The following is a 22,979-nucleotide window of genomic DNA, read 5'->3' as shown; positions in this document are numbered from 1 at the left end:
TAATAATTGTGGCTATGAACCATTGAGGTAATGAGGTATATAAACTATACTTATATATATATATATAGTTTATATACATCGATGCTATGAACCATTAGAACCATGAACTAACCGGATTTCAAAATGTCTTATATACATTTTATCACACATTCAATGATTCAAACCAAGGTGGATTGATATCAATTGATTCAAACCATAGTAAAATAATTAAAGCTCATCCAAACTATCATTTTTTTTCTGGTTTTTCATCATCATTTTCCTCTAGTTTTATATATAATCTATATTCTTAAACTTAATATTACTTAATATTTCTAATATAGAAAAGTTAAAGAAATGTATATAACTAAACTATAAACCATATTATAGTTTATTTTGTATATAACAACATTTTCTGTTCTTCCATATTTTAAGGTTTTGTTCTTCAAATTATTATCATTTTAATAGATTTTGTTACATGTATGTACATAATTATTTTACATCCATAGTAATTTATTAATTTATTTAGTTTAGATTGATCAGTTATTATTAATTAATATACGTTTATAATCTTTGTCTGATCTCTGTCATATATGTATATTAATGACATTGGCATGTATAAATTCACGAATATTTTAATAAAAATTCATTTTTTATACTTAAAAAAAAAAAAATAATAATGTATTTAATTATAGTATGTGTAAATCTTATTTTTACATACACATTAAGGCTTCCAAAGTTTTGAAAATGTATTTGCTTTTGATATAAAATCTTTAATATTTAAACTCAATGCTTTGTTATTCATATTATATTTTTCTTATTGTACGGAATTTATTTGCCTAAATTCTACATTATCATAAATAATATAAATTAAATAAATTCACCTTTCTATTCTTAATTAATTTTTTGTTTTTTTAATTAGGTATATGTTAATATTTAAAAATCGTAATCAAAATGTTTTATGGTTGTATATTCTATGAAAATTTGTGTGATATCCTAATTATTTTTAATTTCTTGTAAATAACTTAATAGTTTTGAGCTTAATTTTAATGTTTTAATGAAACAATTATATAATGAATAATGATAATCTAAATTATTTTATAAGATCTATTTAGGTATAATACTCAAAATATGAGCTGCTATATCCTTAATAAATATCAAACCTTTCAAATTTAATTTGGATGGATATATAATATTCATTATAGACTAATTAATCATGTATATAATCTTAAAAATTGACCATAACTCTATAATTAATTAATACTTTCATGAATATTTCTTGTTCTAATGAGTTATTTAAATTTATTCTTCACCTGTGTCTAAATGTTATTTGTTACTAGAAATCTATAGGGAACAATAGCTATGCAACATTATGCAACTTAAAATTACATTTACAATACATTAGTGAATACTGATTGATGTATTTTTTTTTAAATTTACTATGTAAATTATAACTGAAGTACAAACAATTATTTTGCAAGTGAATACTTTTATAACACAATCATTTTTGATTGTTAAGTTATAATAATGGTATAGCATAATACAAGCTTTGGAACAATATTTTATTGATGCAGCAATATCTCAGAGTATGTACCTATTGATGTTAGATAGTTCTTTATTATTGTTATATTTTGTTTTACTAACAAATGTATACCTATTACTATTTGGATACCTATTACTAAAATACAACCATTTATATGAATTAACATATTGTTTGTCAATGAAAATTAGAATTTTATTGTAATTTTATTAAGATGTTTTTATTGTTGAAATTTATCAACACCTTCTATGGGTCGGTTATTTGTAATTGAGGCATTTGATATTTCAATAATTTAAAATATTATAGGTAGTATACCTATAGTAATTTGTATAAGATATATTTCACTATTTCTAACTAATATTTAGAAATAAATAACTTTTTTAAAGTATAATCAAATTTTTGAAGAATACCTTAGGTAAATCAATATTTAAAAAATTTTATATTTATTGTAACAGTTAAAAAAAATATTACATAAAGTACTATACGTAATATGCATAGGTACCTATTATATAAGAGTATGAAAAACATATTAATCTCTGACATGAAATTCTATATAATATGTATAATGATATAACTTTAAAGTTGATTTAATATTATAAGTTACTTATTAATTTGATTATAATAAAATATCCATTTATTATTTGGCATCTGTTATTTAATTGGAATAACGATTAACCAGATATAATTTGTAAGGTTACTCAGTGATTTAGGTAGTTTACAATTTTATTAGTAATATAGTTTAGTTTTTAGTTTTTAATCTTAAAAATATAAATTATTTATATTAGTTTTAATATTATAATTCAAGTGTTAATATATCTTATTTTAGATTAACAATGGAACCATCTATTAGTAGACCATCATTTGAAGAAATTCAAATTCCTGTACCATTTGGTTTTATAAGTGGTAAGTATCTAAGTAGTATTATTAATTATTTTTTTTTTTTTAATTATCCCGCGGCATCTAAGGCCATTGGGAAGGGGGTAGTACTGTAGATTTTTTATGGAACTGTAGGTTGGTTTTACACGTGGATGAGAGTTTTGGCAGAATTTCTATTGGGGCACCTGTAGGTTTCTGCCATTCCCCGGAGTGGGGGATTGCGGCACTTGTTCTCCGGACACCGTGACTTGCCCGGAGAAAAATGCCGCCTGATGGTCTAGGATCGAACCCAGTCCGGCTGAGCCACAGCCGACGCGGTAGACCACTCGGCCACCTCGTCCCCCTAATTATTATTATTAAGAGACATAAGCATTTATTATGGAGTAGTATTACTAGAAGCTCTATCACTGATACCTTCATGGTCTATTATTCTTGTATAGGTAATATTTAAAACAGAATGTTAATTTTCTATCTTAATAATAAGTAAGGTGTGTAAATTTTCTTGTTGCACTATTTAAAAAAATTATATTGTGACTTAAAATAATCAATATTTATTTGTTGAATTTAAGAATCATTATGCCTAATAACTTAAATTTCTACCAAAGAGTTTAAAGAATTATACTTTTCACACACATATATTCAATATTTGTATAGCTATTATAGAATTTAATTAATTTTATTTGTTTATTAGGTAAATGGTGGGGACCAAAAGATAAACAGCCTATAATTGCAATTCATGGATGGCAAGATAATGCTGGGACTTTTGATCCTTTAATTGAATTACTACCAAAAGATTTATCTTTTTTATGTATAGATCTACCAGGACATGGACGATCTTCTCATATTCCCTCGGTAAAAACATTATTTTTCAATAAATTAAATTTATGATTTTTATTCAATTTTTAAACTGTACATACATTTTTATAACATAATAATATCTAATGTAATTTCATATAGTCATTATCCAGTGATAAGTAATTTAGTTTCATTATAATTTATAAGATACTTTATAATATATTCTTTATCAATTACTTGTGACAGTATATTTTATATGTATATAATTATCTAATGAACTTTCTTATTTGAAAATCTGAATTATCTATGATATTTCAAATATTTCATGAAAAAACTTGTTAATAAATTGTTCATGTTAAGACTATAGATTATTTAAATTAATAATTATATAATTCTTAGGGTTTACCTTATTACATATTTTGGGATGGTCTAGTTATTTTGAGGAGAATAGTCAAACATTATAATTGGAGAAAAGTTTCTATCATGGGCCATTCTTTGGGTGCAGCTATTGGATTTTTATATGCAGCATCATACCCCGATGATACAGAAATGTTGATATCCATTGACACAGTAGCACCTGTAATTTTTGATCCTAGTGAAATTGTTAAAAATACTGGACCAAATGTCGATAAGTTAGTTTTATTTGATACATATTTTGTTTATATTAATTTCCAAATATGGAAATATGATTAATAAACAAATATCTAAAACATGTTTTAGACTCATATACTACGATGCATTAGGAATTGATAAAATGCCTTCTTACAAATACTCTGATATGATTGATTTAGTTGTGGATGGACATCATGGTACATTGACTCGTAAATCTTGTGAAATACTTATGAGACGTGGCATGTATCGTGTTAAAGATAACAAATATTTGTTTTCAAGAGATATACGTCTTAAGGTAATTAATATATATAATATATATTGTTTTTAGATATTTATCATAAGGAAATAATTAATATGAACAAATAAACTTTCCATGTCCAGTACAAAAGTGCAATTAACCATTAATTTCATAAAAACATGTGTTTAGAAATAGTACCTATTAGATATACTAAAATCATTTTTATAATTTATAATTTAACATTTTAAAAAGTCTTATTAAGTTTTTATTTATATACATATAACTTATTGTTGTATTATTGTATTAAATATTATTAATATACAATTCTCATTAGTGTTAAAATTCGCAAAAATGTATGAAAACCTTACTGGATCTCCCATATAATATGTAACTATTAAAATGCAAGCAGTGTAAACTCTCTCCCTAATTATCGTTATATTTACCTGAAGGAATTACAATTTTTTTAACTTTATTTGAATTTAAGAAAAAAAATTCTATTTACTAATATAATTATAAAATACAATCAAAGTTATTATAGACTTGGCAGAGCTTACTATACTATCAGCATAAATGCTATTAAAATTCAGAACTATAATAATGATTCTAATTTAAGGGTGAATAAAATTATAAAATTAATAGGTCCAAATCCAGGGTGTCTCATGGGTTTTTATTTGTATTTAAATTTCAAAAAGAGACTTGAATATTTTAAAAATTGTATAACCATCAACCTATAATCTATGGGTTGTGTATTTAGCCACTCGATCTATAAAAATAATATTCATAAAAGCTTCAAAGATTCCCTGAAAAATATTTTTAGCTTTAAATTTTGATGATAGGCCAATTTACTATAGTAGATAAATATAATTATATTAATAAAATAAAATGGGTTCTTAAATAGACATTCTGAATAGAAATTTTCTTTTGGAAGATGGTAACAACACATGTGGATATTACATTTTCTTAGTGGAATTTAAATTTTTCTTAAATGTAAATTCAATTTAACTAATGTGTATTTAGGTATATTTTATATTGTAAAATATTTTTTAAATATATCATGAAATAATAGGTATGTTATTTTCATTAAAACTTAGTATATACCTAGTTTAGTGATTATGTAGTGCACTATAAAATATGGAGTTAGGTAGGTATCAATGTAAAAATGTTTAAAACGCTAATGGGATTGCTATCTAAAATCGTAATATTACGTTTTGCATGTACAGGTTGTGTGGATGGGTTTACCATCTCTAGATGTAGTAATAACATTTGCTGGTCAAATAACATGTCGCTATATGAATATTAAAGCTAAACCATACAGATCATTAGATAACTGGCCAGTCTACTCACAAGTTTTGGAAATAATAAAAATGAATGCAAAGGAATTTGTTTTTAAGGAATATGACGGTACTCATCACTTACATCTCAATAATCCTGAGTGCTTAGCTTCAGATGTTGCAAGTTTCATTCAACAGCCTATCAGCTCATCACTGTGATATTATATTATATTGTATAACATGTAATTATAAAATAGTTGCTATTAGTCCTCATATATTATACATAACACACATGTATATATATTATACATAATTCATCATGTTATGTATAGCAGTGCTATAATATTTATATTTAAGATATTAATATTTTATACTTTCTTGTTTATATTATGTTTTATGTATAATTTACATTTCAACAGGTCTATATTATATAATATGTTTAATATTAATATACCTAAGCTTATAGGTATGTATACTATTTTGTTACCTCATTATACGCATCCTAGTAATAGCTCAAAATAGGTACCTAGACAATCATGGCTACATACAAGGTTCTCACAAGGGCTGGGCTGTTGGGCCTTTTGAAATGTTGTTATAAATACTTATTTTATATTCAATAATAGTTTATAGGACCCACAATAAAGTTTAGTACAGAGGTCCAAAACTTGATGTGAGGGTTAGACATAAGTTATGTTACTAGCAATTTTTATGGTTATAGAAACGTTTATCTAAAAGTTTTGACTACATCAACTACTATCGATTATTGTGATGAGAAAAATTGTTATGGAGAGAATTTAATGAATGTAGAATGACAGATTAGGGATTTGGTGATTTGGTTAAGTTTGAAAGTTTTTAGTTAGGGAAAGTCAAATCCAATTGTGTAGAAAATTGTTGCTGCTCCATGATTATACATGGATCGGTGATTCCATTAATTGAAATGAATTTTAGTTGTATGTTTAAATGTTATATAATTTAGATTATATTTATAAGTTAATATATAGTGGGCCACTAGTAATCGAAAGCGACCATTTAGGGACAATAAGGACTGGAGTTTCGAGTTCGTTGTACAAATGTAAGCTTCAACTAGGTGTGTGAGACGTCTAACAGCTGTGATTGAATAACAAATATAAGCAATGGACACGAAAATATAGGATATTTTTTTTTTTTAACAAAAATCATATGCTAATCTTCCTAAATTGAACGGTAGAAAGAAATCTATTTTATTTTAATAAGATGATGTTTACCAGTACCTATCTTTGATAAATGTTAATTATCCATTAAAGTATTAACCTATAGAAATTTAAAAGTATATTTTTAGAGAATTATTAATTTGCAAGCAACATAATATGTACGATATTATTTATATTTTAAATATGGCTTTTTATCATAATATTAATAAAGATTAATAATATACAAATTTTTCATTTTGGTATTATATATTTAATTTTAAAATAGCAATATAGATTTTTCATTAAATGATTTTTGCTTATTAACAAAATAGTGTGTAATTATAATGTGTGTTAATGAGTTAATGACGAAGGCCAGTGGCGCCGAAGTACAAAATTAAATGTATGGCAAGAATCTCCAACAACCACCCACCCACCCACCCGCCACCTACAACACAACCCACAAATCAAAATATTTGTTTCTATATACGATATCGGATATACCATATACGTATGTACATAAAATAAGTATACTCAATTCTTAAATGTATAAATAATAGTCGATAAGGCAGTATTAACATTCATATAATATATTAATATAGGTAATAAAGTATTTTAATTATTAAAAATAAACGTGCTTAAAAAGTCAAAACTCAAAAGACAAAAGTCAAAATAATAGAAAAAGTGATAACTAAAAATATAAACTAAGTATATTAAATAATAATTCATTTAATTATAAACTATTCAGTTAACAGAAATAGTACATGAACACTAGTAGACAATAAACTCAACAAAAATAACAAATAAGTCGCTCACTCTGACCTGAATACTTAATAAAGTAATGACTGACTGCTGACTAGTGCTAAGCAACTGACACCGATTTCTGCGCTAATAGTTGTTACTGTTCTTACTATTGATTGTATTATTATTTATTATGAACTATTTAGCGTTTATTGTTCAGGGTTCAACGAAAACATTGATGTTTAATACCAAATATTCTCAATGCCCAATGGGCAATATTACTTAATAATTTGTGATCCTATTCCTATTAATTTTCATCTAAAGACCCACCCCCCAGCCAAATTTTTATATGTATGGCAGCTGCCATACATAAACATGGACTTCGGCGCCACTGACGAAGGCGTAAGTCACGGGTAATACAATTTGAGAACGATGTGACGATGTGAACGATGGGGTCGTTAATTGTTATTGGTTAGTGGATGGTATCGATATTCGATAATCCCACATTATCATAAAACTAGTTGAATGATAATAATAATTTATTGATTTCTCCAACAGTTTCGTGATCTAACTATTCAAAAAATTGAAATCACGCAACGCAATAGGTAAAATCATTAATTATAGAATTAATGGTACAAATGTGCAATGTACATAATCATATTTTATACGTGAAATAAAAGAATGTTTTTAACTAAATTTAATAATTTAAATAACTTACGAACAAAATGCCTTAAAACCCCAAAAATGCGTAGCTCTATACCTAACTTATAATGTTTCAGAAAAAAAAATGCTAATAAATTTGAATCCACGTTCTATATACCTAAGGGCCGTTAGTACCTACTAACATATCACATAATATATTATTTAATTTTATCTCCAACGGCCGTAAGACCTTACCTTGATCATGTATTTGTTTTAGAAAATATCTGTATTATAATTATCGTGCATAATCTAGAATTTTTGGAATTTTTAAATATACTTTAAGACTGTATTTTCAAATTCTCGAGATTTGTTGTACTACTTAAAGCCTTAAGGAGTGTCCTATGTAAGATCTACTTCCATTTTTCAAATCAGAATATCTTTTTTCAACTGTAAATTATATAATGGATAATTTTCTGAACATTTTGACGTACAAATTTAAATTAGTACTAGTATTTTTTGAATTATTGAACTTTGTGTTCTAAGGATAAAAGGTCCATATATTAATGAATATTTTTGTAAAACCATTTTTATTGGCTATTATCTTAAGGACAAACATTTTAATAACAAAGAAATTAATCCTTTACATTTTTAATTAGATACATAAACATTTTCAAAAAATTATTCTTTATATAATTAACTGTAAAAAAGGGTGTACACATTTGAAAAATCGTTGATTATTAAATATTCGTTTTAATATGATTAAAACCCTGCTATAGCTATAGCTATATAATAGTATTAATTTTGTACTATCATATATCGTTTATTGTATATGTACCTATACGTATTGTGCTTAGCATAAAAGTTACCGTTAATTTAAATGTACGTTATTAAATAATTATTTGCACAATAAGTAACTAGATTATTTTGTTATTTTTTTTTATAGGTAAACAGGTTCGTTTTACCGTCATTTGACATTACAAACGAATTTGCCAAACAGATTCGTTGTCGTTACTTAATGATCAAAGCAGTTCCGGGTAGGGTGCGTGATAATTGGCCACTTTTTCAAAGTATATTAGAAACGATAAAACAATCTACAGGTGATTTTAACTACGTAGAAGTTGAAGGGTCTCATCATGTACATTTAAATGATGCTTCGAAAATTGTTCCACACATTTTAAAATTTTTTAAAAATGTTGCTTGATTGTAATTTGTAACTTTAATTATACAGATGTCCCGTGAGGATTTACCCATATATCTAACGAAATAATGGAGGTATATCAAAATTCTGGTTTTGTAATACGACTCACAGGAATAACAACTACAATTATTTCAGTTTTTGATTTATTTGAATGGTTTGGTAAAAAATTTAAAAACTATATTTTTTATATATGTTTGATTATTTTCAAAAATATTAAAGATAACCATTTTGTAAGAGTTTAATTTTCTGAAAATATTGACGTTTCAAAATTGTATTTTCATTAATTTCCTGATTTTTAATTTTTTTCTAGTATTGTTGAAATAAAATATGATTATAACTATAATCATACTTATTGAAAACGTTTGGTCGGCCATGCGAGCACGCGCGCTGCATGACGATGAGTGACATGTTTGATAACAGTACGAACAGTACAAATACAATTTTGAAACGTCAATATTTTCAGAAAATAAACTCTAAAAAATGGCCATATAGCAGTGCCGTACCCAGGATTTGTTTTCGGGGGGGGGGGGGGGGGGCTTAAACATACTTAACTTTATAGGAAAATAGGAAATAATTTAAAACATATAATATATACACATAGTTTTTAATGTATAATGCATTCATTATTAAATTGTCACAATTTAAAATCTAAACGCCTTTCCTTTTTAGACGCAAACATATTTAAAATAGCATCTGTGTCAATTTGTATGTCTCTGTGGATATTCATAAGAGCTAATCCGTTTAATCTTGCCTTACCGGTAGAGTTTCTTAAATAGGTCTTGATTCTTTTTAAAGAAGAAAAACTTCTTTCAACCGATGCCGTTGATACAGGCAAAATAGCAAGAAGTTTTAATAAAATATTTATATGTGGGAATAAATCTTCGGGGCATTTTGATAATGTGTCTAATGCATTTTTTGGTAAATTATTTTCTTCATTAGACCATTTTTGCTTCCAAAATTCAAATTCATTTTTTAATAAGTCCATGTGAATGTTTTGGTTATTAGATCTTAAATCTTCTTCATAAAAATCAATAGCTGGCTGTATATCACTAAATGATAAATTACCAATTTTGCTTGGTAATAAAGAAGATAAAGAATTTATACTACCGCGTCACCACAACCTTAATATACTAAAAGGTCGTCAACATTATTACTATGACATGAACCATAATATGATATTGTTCTGTGATATGAACCCATTACGCATAACGCATTATACTAAAAAAATATTTTTCCTGAGATTTCGGGGGGGGGGGGGGGCTTAAGCCCAAAAGCCCACCCCCTGGATACGGCACTGCCATATAGTTGATGTTTTTGGAAATAATTAAATAAAAAATATACTTTTTATATCAAAACATTAAAATATGAAATAATTGTAGTTCTTATCCCTGTAAGTCTTACAAAGCCAGAATTTTGATAACTACATCATTTCGGGAGATATATAGCAATGGGTAAATCCTCACGGGACATTCTGTATATTATAGGTACAACTGGTACAAGTGAACAAGTATATAATATACATTTGTAAATTATAGTAAATTGTATGAATTATGTATACCTATAACAGCTATAACCTAACTATAATACTATATATACATTAAAAATAATAAACGAACGTGGATAATCACTAAAATGTTTGTTATTTATTTTATTCGCTGTTCGCTAATCGATAGGTAACCAGTAACCTTGAAAATTATTCAGTGTCATCTCGATGTCTTTGTTTAATGCTAGCTTTAACCTATATAGTACCTCTATAAGTACCTTAATATTACACCATTGATTAATTATTTTAGGCAATATAAGTTATATAGGTACCTTTTTTTTCCTGTTCAAAAACCAGGAACGGGTGGGAACTGTTTATCACAATAGTACAATACTGCCACTCATTCCTGTATCGTTTATTCTCTAACATAATATAGCAATTTATACAAAATTGAAGGCCTCTGACCACCCAGAAAATCTGGCCTCCGGGCCACAGAAAACAAACAAGTTATACACCTAGTAATTTTTTTTTCCGTTATAAATCACTACATGGGAGCCGTACTGTTTTCATATTGCTTAGCCTCAGACACCTATATAGTTATTCCTATATTACATTATATTAATAATTTCACAATAACATTATGCTGTACTACAATGTATATTATATAACCGCAGAACCCTGTTTACGGTTTAAAAAAATTCTAGTCTTTATAACTTGTTAATTGTTATTGATTAATTTATAAGAAAAAGTTATTTGACTATATTGGACGTAATAGGTATTATATTTATTATTTATGAACTATTAAGTAACTAAATGACAACAAAACTAAAGAAAACCTTTTATTATATTGAAATAATCTACTGTACAAAATTTGGTCTATCATTATTCATTACTTCATTAGTGGTGCAAATTATTCTAAGGCTACATGATGATAGCCCATAGATATGTACCTATTTAACTACATATCATAATAATATAATATATTAATATATTAACTATATAATTATAATTTACACAATACTTGTCCGCCGTATACCTACTTTTCCTTTTTATCACAAGGAAAAATGTAATCTTTTATACATTTTTTAGATCGCGATTAGCCTCGACATATTCTAATGATAGATGGATATTGAATTTGGTCTTTTAGTTTTTACTAGACCTAAAATAGTTGGGAGAGAAGGCGAAGGAAAAAAAGAAAAAGAAGTTTTTACTTTATTCAATAGGTTCCAATTTGGGTCAATATAGTCTGAATATAAAGGTATTTATTAAACTTTTATAAAAAATAAAATTTTGAACAAAGAAGCTACAATAATAAAGTATTCAATAATTTTACCTTCTATAGGGCAGATTATAATGGAGATAGTAGGTTTATTATCAACAATATAATATAGATGACGTTTTTGACAGTCATTATACCACTTTTACCGGCAAAATATTTATAAATAAATTTAATAAATGTTGGTAGGTACCTATATTTATACATACCTAACCTATATATTTAAAACATTTCTAATATTTGAATTAAATTAAATTTACCGTTTTTTTATTGTTTGAATAATTTAAAAATGTATTATTTATGTTAATGTTCTCAATTTTTCATTATGATAGGTATATATTGTCACTTTTTATCTAAAACTACCTACGATTATAGATTTATTTACCCACGTCTAGAAGTAAAGAAAACAGATTTTTTCAAAGTAATCTTATTGGTTATTAGTTTAATACCTATTATTTATAAAATAAATAAATATGGATTTTATATTTATTTCCGATCATATATTCATATACCTAGTGACATACTGATATCAGGTTTTTTTTAGCTTTCCCGCTTTCTCGCTAAAAAAAGAAAAAAATTCACTCTAAAATATCTAAAGATTCTTACCTATATTTAACATAGGATACAGCTGAAATCGTACTGCATATAATAACAATAAAATAATTTGATTTCAAAAATACATTCACGTTTCTTGAAAGATTTCTAAAACATCGTTTGTCTGCTTATCACTATGGTGACTTCTTACTTCTATTTTATATATATTATTTCGTAATATGACCGTAAATCGTATAGTATACCTACTATACCTACCGTCCTTATACCTATATGTCTCCTTATAATAAGCATCGCAACATTTAACTTACTTACATTAATTTTTTTACAAGACGCGTTTATTTTGAATACTTTTAATGTGAACTTGTTATACGAGGATCTAAGGAAACTAATTATTTAAACATAATCAAAAACAATGTATTCATATATTGAATATGTATTATATACAAATACATTTTTTCAAATATGAACACCCTTTTTATTATAAGTTGTTAAGGAAAGCTTTTTTTAAAATATTAATGCATATATATAAATCGAAATTTGAACGATTTTTTTCTGAGTTATTAAAATTTAAGTACTGAATAAAAGTATCTTAAAGAGACTAAAGTCATAACTTTTATAGAGGATGCAATTTTTTTGATTAGGTACTTGATATTAGTGATAATAATTGTCATCAATACTTTGATATACATTTTATAAAAAAATATTTTTAAAATGTATGAAATATATATTTTTAATAATAATTATGTTTTATAATTGAATTAAGTAATAACTATATAATAAGTAACACTTATTAAATTTGCACTCCAAGGTTTTAGAAATTGATTAAATAACAATTTATCCTCCCTACTATTATAGATATTTTAATATTTATATAATATTAAAGGTGCACATGCTTCTATATAAGATCTAACTACCAGTATTAATGTTCAGTGCATTGTGTTTTATGACGTAAAATAATTTGTAATTTTAAATAGTGTTTTTATTACTACGAATTTTCTTTGGTTTTGTGCATCGTGTAGGGCCAGTCGGGCCAGATAACCCGATAGTCGATTAAATACCCCATTTTAATTCTTACAAATACATTTTCAATACAATATGTCAGGCATATAGACGTTACATTATTATAATCTTAATATTATTTAATATTGTAATATTTTATTGTGGGCTTGTGGCATTGATAGTTTAATATCTGACCTCGTTAAACAATAGTCACCACAACACGTAGCGTTTTGTCTTTTTAAGCTACCTTACGAAATAATCTATAGGTACAGTCTCAACAATAGGTAAGTGGTTTCGATTTTTATAAGCCATATTGTCACATCATATTCACATGATAGAGACTATACAGATCGCTTCAGTTACCATGAGTGTGTCAAATAGCTGTTCTACTCGTATCTTAATCATACTTATATCTACACTATTAACTGACTGCAGTTTGCTACGAGAATCTAAGAAGAAGCAGCCTCATATCATTGTCATAGTTGCTGACGATTTGGTGAGTTTTCCTCGCAATTCGTACATTGAAAAACTTATGTTCGTATACCCATCAAACAAAAAGTTTATTTCTCCGTACTCTGGGCTTTACGTACCTCTATAGAGTTGACAGTGCAGTATTCTGGATTACATTTAGGAACAAGGGGGTTTAAATTTAGATTATTTAATAAAAGTTAAATTTAATATACATTTTTTTAAATAATGTTTTCTATCAATGTATAAGGTATATTATATACTAGGCATAGACATATATAATTAGCTGTACGAGTATTGTACCATAATATAGAAACGTAAATGTGCCTAACTTTAATAATAATAGTACTTACACATGATGGCAACATTAGTACACTGTATATATATTATACTTTTATATATTGATAGGGTTGGAACGACGTTGGATTTCATGGATCAAATCAAATACCTACTCCAAATATTGATGCTTTGGCGTATAATGGTGTAATATTAAATAGCCATTATGTTCAACCAACTTGCACTCCATCGAGAGCTGCTTTGCTTACCGGAAAGTATCCGATTCGATATGGTAATATAATGTACCTATCTATATTGCATATAATATTCATAAAATGTTTCAATATAGTCATGTATATTGACATATTGTGCATACCTATATACTCACTGTATAAAAATTTAAATTTGTTTAATTCAATATTATTTTATGACATAAAATGTATTTTAATTTAATATTGACTTATGCTTATTGCTTACCCATATCTACAATATTATTGTTTTAAGTTTCATTAAATTAATGAAATACAAGTCGATTATTTTGACTGAAGACGGGTCTAAATGAAGTTTTCGTAAACTCGAATCCGAATAAAAATTTGATTTTGTTTTAAACCGTTGAACTCTGCAAAATTGAATCTCATTGTAATTTTTTTCTAATTTTAAAATTTAATAAGTCATATAAGTCATGAAAAATTAAAATAATTAAAAACATTATATAGTTGTAAAATAGTTTTTACACTTGACAACAATTTAAATTTATTTAACTCCAGTCATGTATACTCGAACATTTAGAACTTTATCATACTGAGATATATGCAGATCGTTTGAGATGTTCAAATCAAAACTATAATATAAATATAGTTTTTAAGTTTGAAGTTTCGAAGAGATCGACGACCCATCTCTAGTTTTAACACACATTTTATTGTCTCACACTGTTTTACATTTTAAGGACTTCAAGGATTTCCCATTATTGCTGGTGTACCTTTGGCTCTTCCGTTAAATGAAAAAATTTTACCACAAGTAAATATAATAATAATATGATGGTGAATTATTATTACTGCAATAGTCTACTTAATTATTGAAATTTTAGTACTTGAAAGACTTGGGTTATTCAACTCATTTGGTGGGAAAATGGCACTTGGGAGCTAACAAAAACCAGCATACCCCCATAAAAAGAGGATTCGACAGTCATTTTGGCTATTGGAATGGATTTATTAGTTATAGGAACAGTACGCATTCTACGGTAAATAAAAGTTTAAATATGTTTATAATTTACAAATAGTAATTTGTTTTCGAATCAATGTTATACAGGGATTAATGGTCGGCAAAGACGCCAGACGTGGGTTCCAAAGAGCTGGAGATGAGATGGTCGATCGATATGCAACAGAAATTTTCACCGACGAAGCTAATAAAGTTATTAAGTTATGTAAAAATCAGGAAAAACCAATGTTTTTAATGGTAAGTCATTTAGCCGTCCATACCGGAGTACCTGGACCAAATATCTTGGAAGTTTCAAATAAAACACATAACGATATAAGATTTAATTATATTGGAAACAAAGAAAGAAGACTTTACGCAGGTAAGAAGAAATAGACTTAAGAAATCTTAATGTTGCATATTAATGAAATAATGAATCAATAAAATCATTATACAATTTAAAATATATTATATATTAATGTTACATGCATAATATTTTATTTTTAAAGACGTGTACAAAAGACCCATGGATGTCAATGTTTGACCATTGTAGATAATTTTAAGAAATAGTCGATGAATAAAACTGGTATTTGCACAAGTATATAGGCAACAATGCGGGTATATGTATAGATTATACAATTACAAAATACATGAGTATTTTGTACTTTATTATAGCTTGCAAGGTTAATGTTTTAAATCAAAAACATGTTTTGTATTAAATTTAAGTCTGTAAAAGTTTAAAATTATTATAGCCTATAGGTACCTATATTTTATAAAATAGGATGTATCCGTATACTATTATATCACTACCAACTGGCAGCTGCTTAGCCAGGTCACTTATATATTATGGATACTTGAAGTTCTTGAGCATAAATTGTATGGTTAATATATTATATATAGTTAATACCTACTTAATTTAGAGATTTGATATTTGACCTAGGGATTATATTAATTTTTAAATCATTATCATTGAGATTATCCCTCAAAAGTATTTTACAAAAGTCATTGACCCTTGACGATTTAAATTATGTTTATGAAAAAGGAAAAACATATTTAGATTTGTATGCCTAAGTTCCAAAAAAGCTTAAAATTATGTATACCCACGATGTACCAACCTGATTATATTACCTACCCCGATCAAAGCCTGCATTATGCCTTGGACACATTATGCGTGCAAAAGTCAACTTTTTTTTTCATAACTTTTTTGACTAATTACAGGAATTAGATTTATTTTTAATCTAGATAATGTTGATTATAATTATTTATATCTAATACTGAAATAAATATTTGTTTAATGACATACAATTTTAGGAATGTTGACTTCATTGGATGAATCTGTTGGTAGTGTCATTGAATCATTAGATCGCAACGGAATGCTAGAAGACTCAATTGTGTTATTTATATCTGATAACGGTGCACCGGCTGACGATCCGATATGGGGTTATGGGAATTCAGGATCTAATTGGCCATTAAGAGGAGTATGTTTAATTATGTCAATCGTCATAGTTGTAGCTTACACAAATGTACATAATAAATCTTTTACGAAATTGTTTAGTATGTATAAGAACATATTAAATCATATGACAGACGACTGTATTTTGAAAATTGCAATAATTCATTTTTGTACGTAGTTATTAAGATAAAGATTGAAATTCATAAAAAAAAGTTCTGGAAAACTTAAATACCAACGAATAATATTTTTAAATTACAACAATATAAAATAAAATATGTTTTTCTGTTTGTTTTTTTTTGGTTTTATGGTTTTATATGGTTTAAATATAAAATGCTCGAGAGGCACATTGTATACCTATTATATTTGCAAGCCTTAATTAAAAATTACATTTATCAGAAAATTTTAACAAAATATTTTCCACGATTTTGACGAGTTTGAATTTTAAATCCTAATAAAAAATCGTGCTTTTTTATCTTTAATATTTTTGAATTACTATGCTAAAAATTTATATGGGGAACCTTATATATTCAATTTTCAAGGTTTTCGACAGAGTGAAATTTTGTATCAACATTTTTAGGATGAAAACTTAAAAATAGTAAATCAAAAATGTATGACTATAAATAGATCTACAATATTTTCAAAATTTGATAGTCACACTAACATTTGGTGAACTTTTTAAGTATCTACCGTTTCAAAGATTACGCCAAAGAAACAAAATCATATTCGTCAAAAACGGGTTTTGTATTAAATTCCTGTATTTCTTAATTTTATTCTCCGACGTTTTTGAAAACTACATGTAATTTATTTAATTTGACTCTTAAAGACTCAAGCACAAACTAGATTCTCTTTCCTACCATGAAGTAATATGCCGAAGTAGAAAATCAAAATTGATGCTCCTGCAAAGCTTAAAAATTTTATGACAAAAAATTTTAAAAAACGCATCATTATTGTAAAATCAATACATTCATTGTTCAGTTAAAAACTTAATTCTAATAGTATTTGGCGTGAAAAAATCTTATATAATAATTAATTTATTCAGGAAAAAGGAGCAGTTCTTGATGGCGGAGTGCGTGGAGTGGCTGCAATGTGGAGTCCGTGGTTGAAAAAGAAACACAGAATTTTTGAAAATTTGTTTCATATAACTGATTGGTTGCCTACCCTATACACTGCTGCAGGTGAATATAATATAAAATATACAGATTTAATATTCTCAAACATTTGAATCGAGAGATCAGTAAATTATTTGATATATCTACTTTTCGTAATAATGTAATTTTATGAAACTTAAGAAATTAATATTAAACATAATTTGTATATACTATTTAATATCATTGATAATAATTATAATTTATAAGTAGACACATACGTTTTCCCATTTCCTAGTAATATATTTGTGCATCAAAGCGGAAAAAAGCGCATCGTCGGGGACGGTATAAACTCACTTTTTAAAGTTATAAGGCTATACGTAGTTGTATCATATTTATTGACTTATAGTAATCGGTAATTACTAATTGTATAATAAACCACTATATTATTAAACAATAATTTATGGCCAACATGGCCAACCGTGTAGCTTTAAATTTCTTCGGGGGGCAATTGTCCGGTACTAGCCCCCGTGGCCCGTGGCTACGCCCCTAAAAATAAATAATAGTATATACATTTTATTTTTATTATTCATTTATTAATTACTTTAAACTTAGTTGTACACAATGTAAATTACAAAATCTAACCTAAAATATCACTGTAACCGGTATGAAATAAATCACGTTTGATACTTTGTTATTATGCATTAATTTTTACATTTGCGACTTATTATCTAAACATTGCTTTTGCTTGTAAACTAAATTAACGTACTAATATAAACTCAGATTTCTTTGAAATAAACTATTGTGAAAATTAATTTCCAACTAGGATAGATTGAATGTGAATGACTAAAAACTTATTAAGTATAAATATCTTATATTTGAGATAAGAAATTCACATAGTCTGATAGTCATTTATCATAATGAGCGCAAGGTTAAATTCACAAGTAGTTATTAATCAAATTATCATTCAAATATTTTTTTAATACTTTAGGTGGTGATTTAGAAGACTTGGGTAAAATTGATGGCGTCGATCAATGGGAGAGTTTAACTGAAACTTCAAAGCGTACGAGGTCAATGGTTTTAATCAATATCGACGAAAAGAGCGGAGAAGAAGCATTGATTTTCAACCATTGGAAAGTCGTGAAAAGTAAAACGTTCTGGTTTTTGTTGGTTTACCTACGACAGTGTCATATACGACCTTCTCAATGGCGCCGAATGAAGTTGAAACTGCTAGTTCTAATAGTTCAATTGACCCACCCATCCATTCAAACAACTAAGAAATGGGCTTAACTAATTATATATATATATATAATTTAATAACATTCATGAGTTTAGTATAATTGTAGCAACAAGATTAGGAAGTATACCTACTCTAGTATTTTACCCACCCACCCAATTCTGAAGGCAGTTAAATTGAACTATACCTTCATGGAATACGTGTTCGGCGCCACTCAGCTATACCTGCGAGTATAAATGATCTAAAAATAGCTAAATATACAGGTACATTGATATTATATGTCCTTGTTTCCCGATTTTGTTACATTCTGTGCCGATATTAATACTAAATTATAAAATATTAATTAGATGTCTATACGACTATGCGGCTATAATACGACTATTATGCGTATGCATGTAGTATGCACTAACTAATGCACCGAGAACCCCTTTCTCCCGGTGACAAGACCACAAGCATTGGCGCAACTAGACATTTGAAGTAGGGGGTGCTTAAGCTCCAGGTTTTTTTGTGACTCGATGGGACCCAACTCCACTATTTGCCTATATTAACCACTAAAACAAAACAAAAACCACAGTTCTGTGTCTACACAGGACAGTACAAATTGTTTTTAAAAACAGAAACAAAAAAAAAGTCATACTTGATGTGGACCCAGAACAAAAAGTCACTTAAAATTAATTTTTTTTGATTTAATTTTTAATTTTTTTATTAATAATAATATATTATATCAGTTTATATGTTATTATTTTTCTACATGATATATAATATATTTTATTTACATTTTTTACTATAATATTAAATCTATACGACGGTCTTTCTTTGAGTATTCGTCTAGTATAATATTGAGGTCTAGATTATTAACAATATCTCTCTCGATGTGCAATACAGAAAGATAACCAAAACGATCTTGTGTCATAGATGTTCTAGTCCAGTTTTTGATACGACGCATGGCTGAAAAAGATCGTTCACACGATGCAGAACTGATAGGTAGTATCAGGGCTACTTTAAGTAAGGAATGAATATTAGGATAGACTTCTTTTGAAATAATGGTTTTTAATTCTTCTAAACCAAAATTTGGTTTTAACTGTATGGCACAGTCGTGTGCTACAGTCATTTCAGAACGTAATGCTTCTTTATCAATAGAAAACAATGCCTAATAAAATAAATTAATAATTACTTACAATTTATTATAGAAATACATCTATAATAAATGTAATAATTGTTTAATACAATAATACATCATTGTATTAAACAATTATTACATTCCATTTATATGTATTTATTAATTGACTTACTTGGTAATGATCAATAAACATCATGATTTTAGTCATATTTAATTTAATGAAATTATCTATTGAATTTGCAACGATGCAATATCGATCAATATATAATTTTTAGCAATAATAATATAACTATATAAGAAACGCCTCTAACACACCACATACGTAATACACTAATACGTAAATGTAGTGTTCTGTGTTACACACTGCACTGTAACCTAAGACCATTAAATTTATTATAAATCTTAGTATCCTAGTAGACTGTGTTGTGTTTTTGTTGTGGCGTATCGGCGTATAGCCCGTATGCCAGACGTCATTATGACGAGAATATTTCCGTCCCTCGGGGAATACCAATACCAGATTATATTAGTATGTTAGGTAGGTACTGATAAATATACTATACAGATATATTATATAGCACAGACTATTTAAAATAACTAGGCCGCTTCGGCATCCTTATTTCCACTAAATTAAAATCAACACATCCGATAATTCAACATTATAAATAACAAAATGTTATATTATAAAAATTATTATTGTGTTATAACTTATAATTATTGTAATTCGATAAATTTTTAACTTTTTTTTCAAATTTTTAAACTATTTTTTAGGGGGTGCTAATTTTGAGTTAGGGGGTGCTAAGGACCCAAAGCACCCCCCTAGTTGCGCCAATGACCACAAGTCTGTTGTTATAATACCTGCAAATAAATATTAGATTTTACAAAACAAATAATTTCCTAATACAATAAAAATTTTAAAGGTAATCGCACGAGTGACATTGCCTATTATCTGAAATACAGCGGTGAACCCGGAAACGTAGGACCGGATTATAATATGACCGCCGTCGCTGAAAGTCTAACTGGTTCGCGTCTATCGAAAATCAACTGTTTGGTGTCCAAAGTGGACTGCATGGATACGCTGACCACATACGATCTGTTTTATAATATTCGTTCCCAGGCTAAGATCGAAAGCAAGTGCACCGAACGAATCTCTGACCCAGACCCCAACGCTCGCTTCGAATGTTTTGACAGTCCTTGCTTGTTCGATATACAGCGGGATCCTTGCGAGTATCAAAGTATAGCAAGCCGAAATCCGGAAGTTCTCGACATGATGATAGATATGTTGGAACAATTCAAAAACGAAATGACGATGCAAAACTACCCGAAAATCGATCCCAAAGCAGATCCTCGATTTTTTGACGGGTATTGGGATACGTGGATGGAAAAATCTGGCGGTTCGATTTCATTTAGTGGAAAACTACATTCACGAGTTATGATAATCATTTTTACAATGTGTTTTTATCATTATTTTATGATTTAACGATATTTCGTAAACATATAACCAATATTTTAATTCACAGTTGTCTAGTACCTATGCATAACTATTAAATTATATCTGTTATAAAGCATATAAGCTCATAATATATACCTTTATTATTAATTATTTATTATTGTAGGTATATCTACTACAAAAGCACTAAGTGCAAACGAATATATTTATACTATTATACTACTAAGACCAATATTAAAAAGCAAGAAAGTGGATATCGCTCTGCTGTACATGCAGTAGGTTACAAGTGGGTTGCTGTAATGGATGGAATTCAATTTGAATTCAATCAATTTCAATGATATTATATCATTGTATTATACGAAAAATAATTCTAGGCGAAGACGGTTTATCTGTTTAGGATATATATCTATTACATATAGGTAGATGAAAGATGATTATTACTTATTATTTAGTAAGCGTTATACAGTCCTAATAATTTATTTGAAACAATACCACAAAATTTTCACATTTCATGCCCTCAGAATTAAAATATTATAATAATATATAATAATCTAAAAAAATAAAACGGAAAAACCAAAAAAATAAAAAGATAAAAAATAAAAAATAAAAAATGAAAAGGTCATGTGAAAAAAAAAAAAAAAAAAAATGAAAAGGTCATGTGAAAAGTCACGGTCGGAAGAAACACTGCAGTATAAAAAATATATATAAATACACGACGGAACACTTTAAAAACATCCCATAATTTTATAACAATTAAATCATATACAATATTGTCTCACCGAAGGCGTACAACGAAATATATTATATAAAATTAAAAAAAAAAAAAAATAATTTATAATAAATAAATAGTAATAATGATACTATTGTTTATGTTATTAAAAGCATCGATGTCGACGACATGAAGTTAATGAGTAAATTTAATAATAACATTGAAACTCCGTCTGTCAGGCGTTATGGTGGGTATATTATATTTTATTGGCGCCAACGGGTACGACAGACAGCTGACGTTGGCCTCGTCGTCCGTGTTCTTTGTCGCCGCCCTATTCGCCCGGCCCAGAAGCGTCACAGGACTGGGCATTAGTCGAAACGGCCGACGTCGCGTGCCCGACGCTGATGTGCTGAGGCGGCGGGCTGCGTCCGATCGGGTGATGCGTTTCGCCGTTCTCGACCTTGGACTATGGTGATGGGCTGCGTCCAATTCGAGTTTAAATCAGGTGTTCGCGATCGTATAGAATATTATAGATGGCTGGCTTGGTGATGATCTCGTAATGCGATGTCTTGCCGTAACCACAGCTTCGCCGCCTCCGCCGTAGAGTGTATGAGTGTATGGC

At 27.6% G+C, this 22,979-nt stretch overlaps 4 protein-coding genes across 8 annotated transcripts; 2 read left to right on the top strand and 2 right to left on the bottom strand.

Moving 5' to 3' along the window:
* Positions 1-8: 8 nt before the first annotated feature.
* On the top strand, positions 9-10,688 carry kraken (serine hydrolase like 2 kraken). Of its 5 annotated transcripts, none has more exons than XM_089228337.1 (6): positions 9-27; positions 2,343-2,419; positions 3,084-3,244; positions 3,587-3,819; positions 3,908-4,094; positions 5,258-5,781. In XM_089228337.1, exons 2-6 carry the CDS (start codon positions 2,350-2,352, stop codon positions 5,525-5,527), a joined length of 921 nt encoding a protein of 306 aa, XP_089084463.1. In that variant the 5' UTR covers positions 9-27; positions 2,343-2,349; the 3' UTR covers positions 5,528-5,781. The 5 variants fall into 5 exon arrangements, with proteins under 5 accessions (XP_089084463.1, XP_015369631.1, XP_015369627.1 ...); XM_015514145.2 differs by lacking the exon at positions 9-27 and adding an exon at positions 229-456; XM_015514141.2 differs by lacking the exon at positions 9-27 and adding an exon at positions 1,178-1,562.
* On the bottom strand, positions 9,690-10,166 carry LOC149055290 (52 kDa repressor of the inhibitor of the protein kinase-like; the record flags this gene model as incomplete). Its single annotated transcript, XM_089229537.1, has 1 exon — positions 9,690-10,166. A coding segment is annotated over one exon (477 nt), but the record flags the coding sequence as incomplete, so codon positions are not given.
* Positions 10,689-13,298: 2,610 nt separating the features above from the next.
* Positions 13,299-21,805, top strand: LOC107165744 (arylsulfatase B-like). The gene is made up of 10 exons (XM_015514121.2): positions 13,299-13,652; positions 13,718-13,864; positions 14,245-14,404; positions 15,059-15,129; positions 15,200-15,352; positions 15,421-15,688; positions 16,618-16,784; positions 17,799-17,934; positions 18,836-18,991; positions 21,119-21,805. The coding sequence occupies exons 2-10, from the start codon at positions 13,733-13,735 to the stop codon at positions 21,676-21,678; spliced, it is 1,803 nt and encodes a 600-aa protein (XP_015369607.2). The 5' UTR covers positions 13,299-13,652; positions 13,718-13,732; the 3' UTR covers positions 21,679-21,805.
* LOC149055289 (uncharacterized) lies at positions 19,829-20,463 on the bottom strand (the record flags this gene model as incomplete). The annotated part of the gene is made up of 2 exons (XM_089228550.1): positions 19,829-20,231; positions 20,374-20,463. Coding segments are annotated over 2 exons (456 nt in total), but the record flags the coding sequence as incomplete, so codon positions are not given.
* Positions 21,806-22,979: the final 1,174 nt, after the last annotated feature.

Source organism: Diuraphis noxia, unplaced genomic scaffold (genome assembly GCF_037042655.1).
Source record: "Diuraphis noxia isolate RWA-SAM2 unplaced genomic scaffold, SU_Dnox_SAM2 contig0005, whole genome shotgun sequence".
Taxonomy (NCBI): domain Eukaryota; kingdom Metazoa; phylum Arthropoda; class Insecta; order Hemiptera; family Aphididae; genus Diuraphis; species Diuraphis noxia.
The sequence above is the reverse complement of the archived record's forward strand: the minus strand, read 5'-3'. Positions and strand labels throughout refer to the sequence as shown.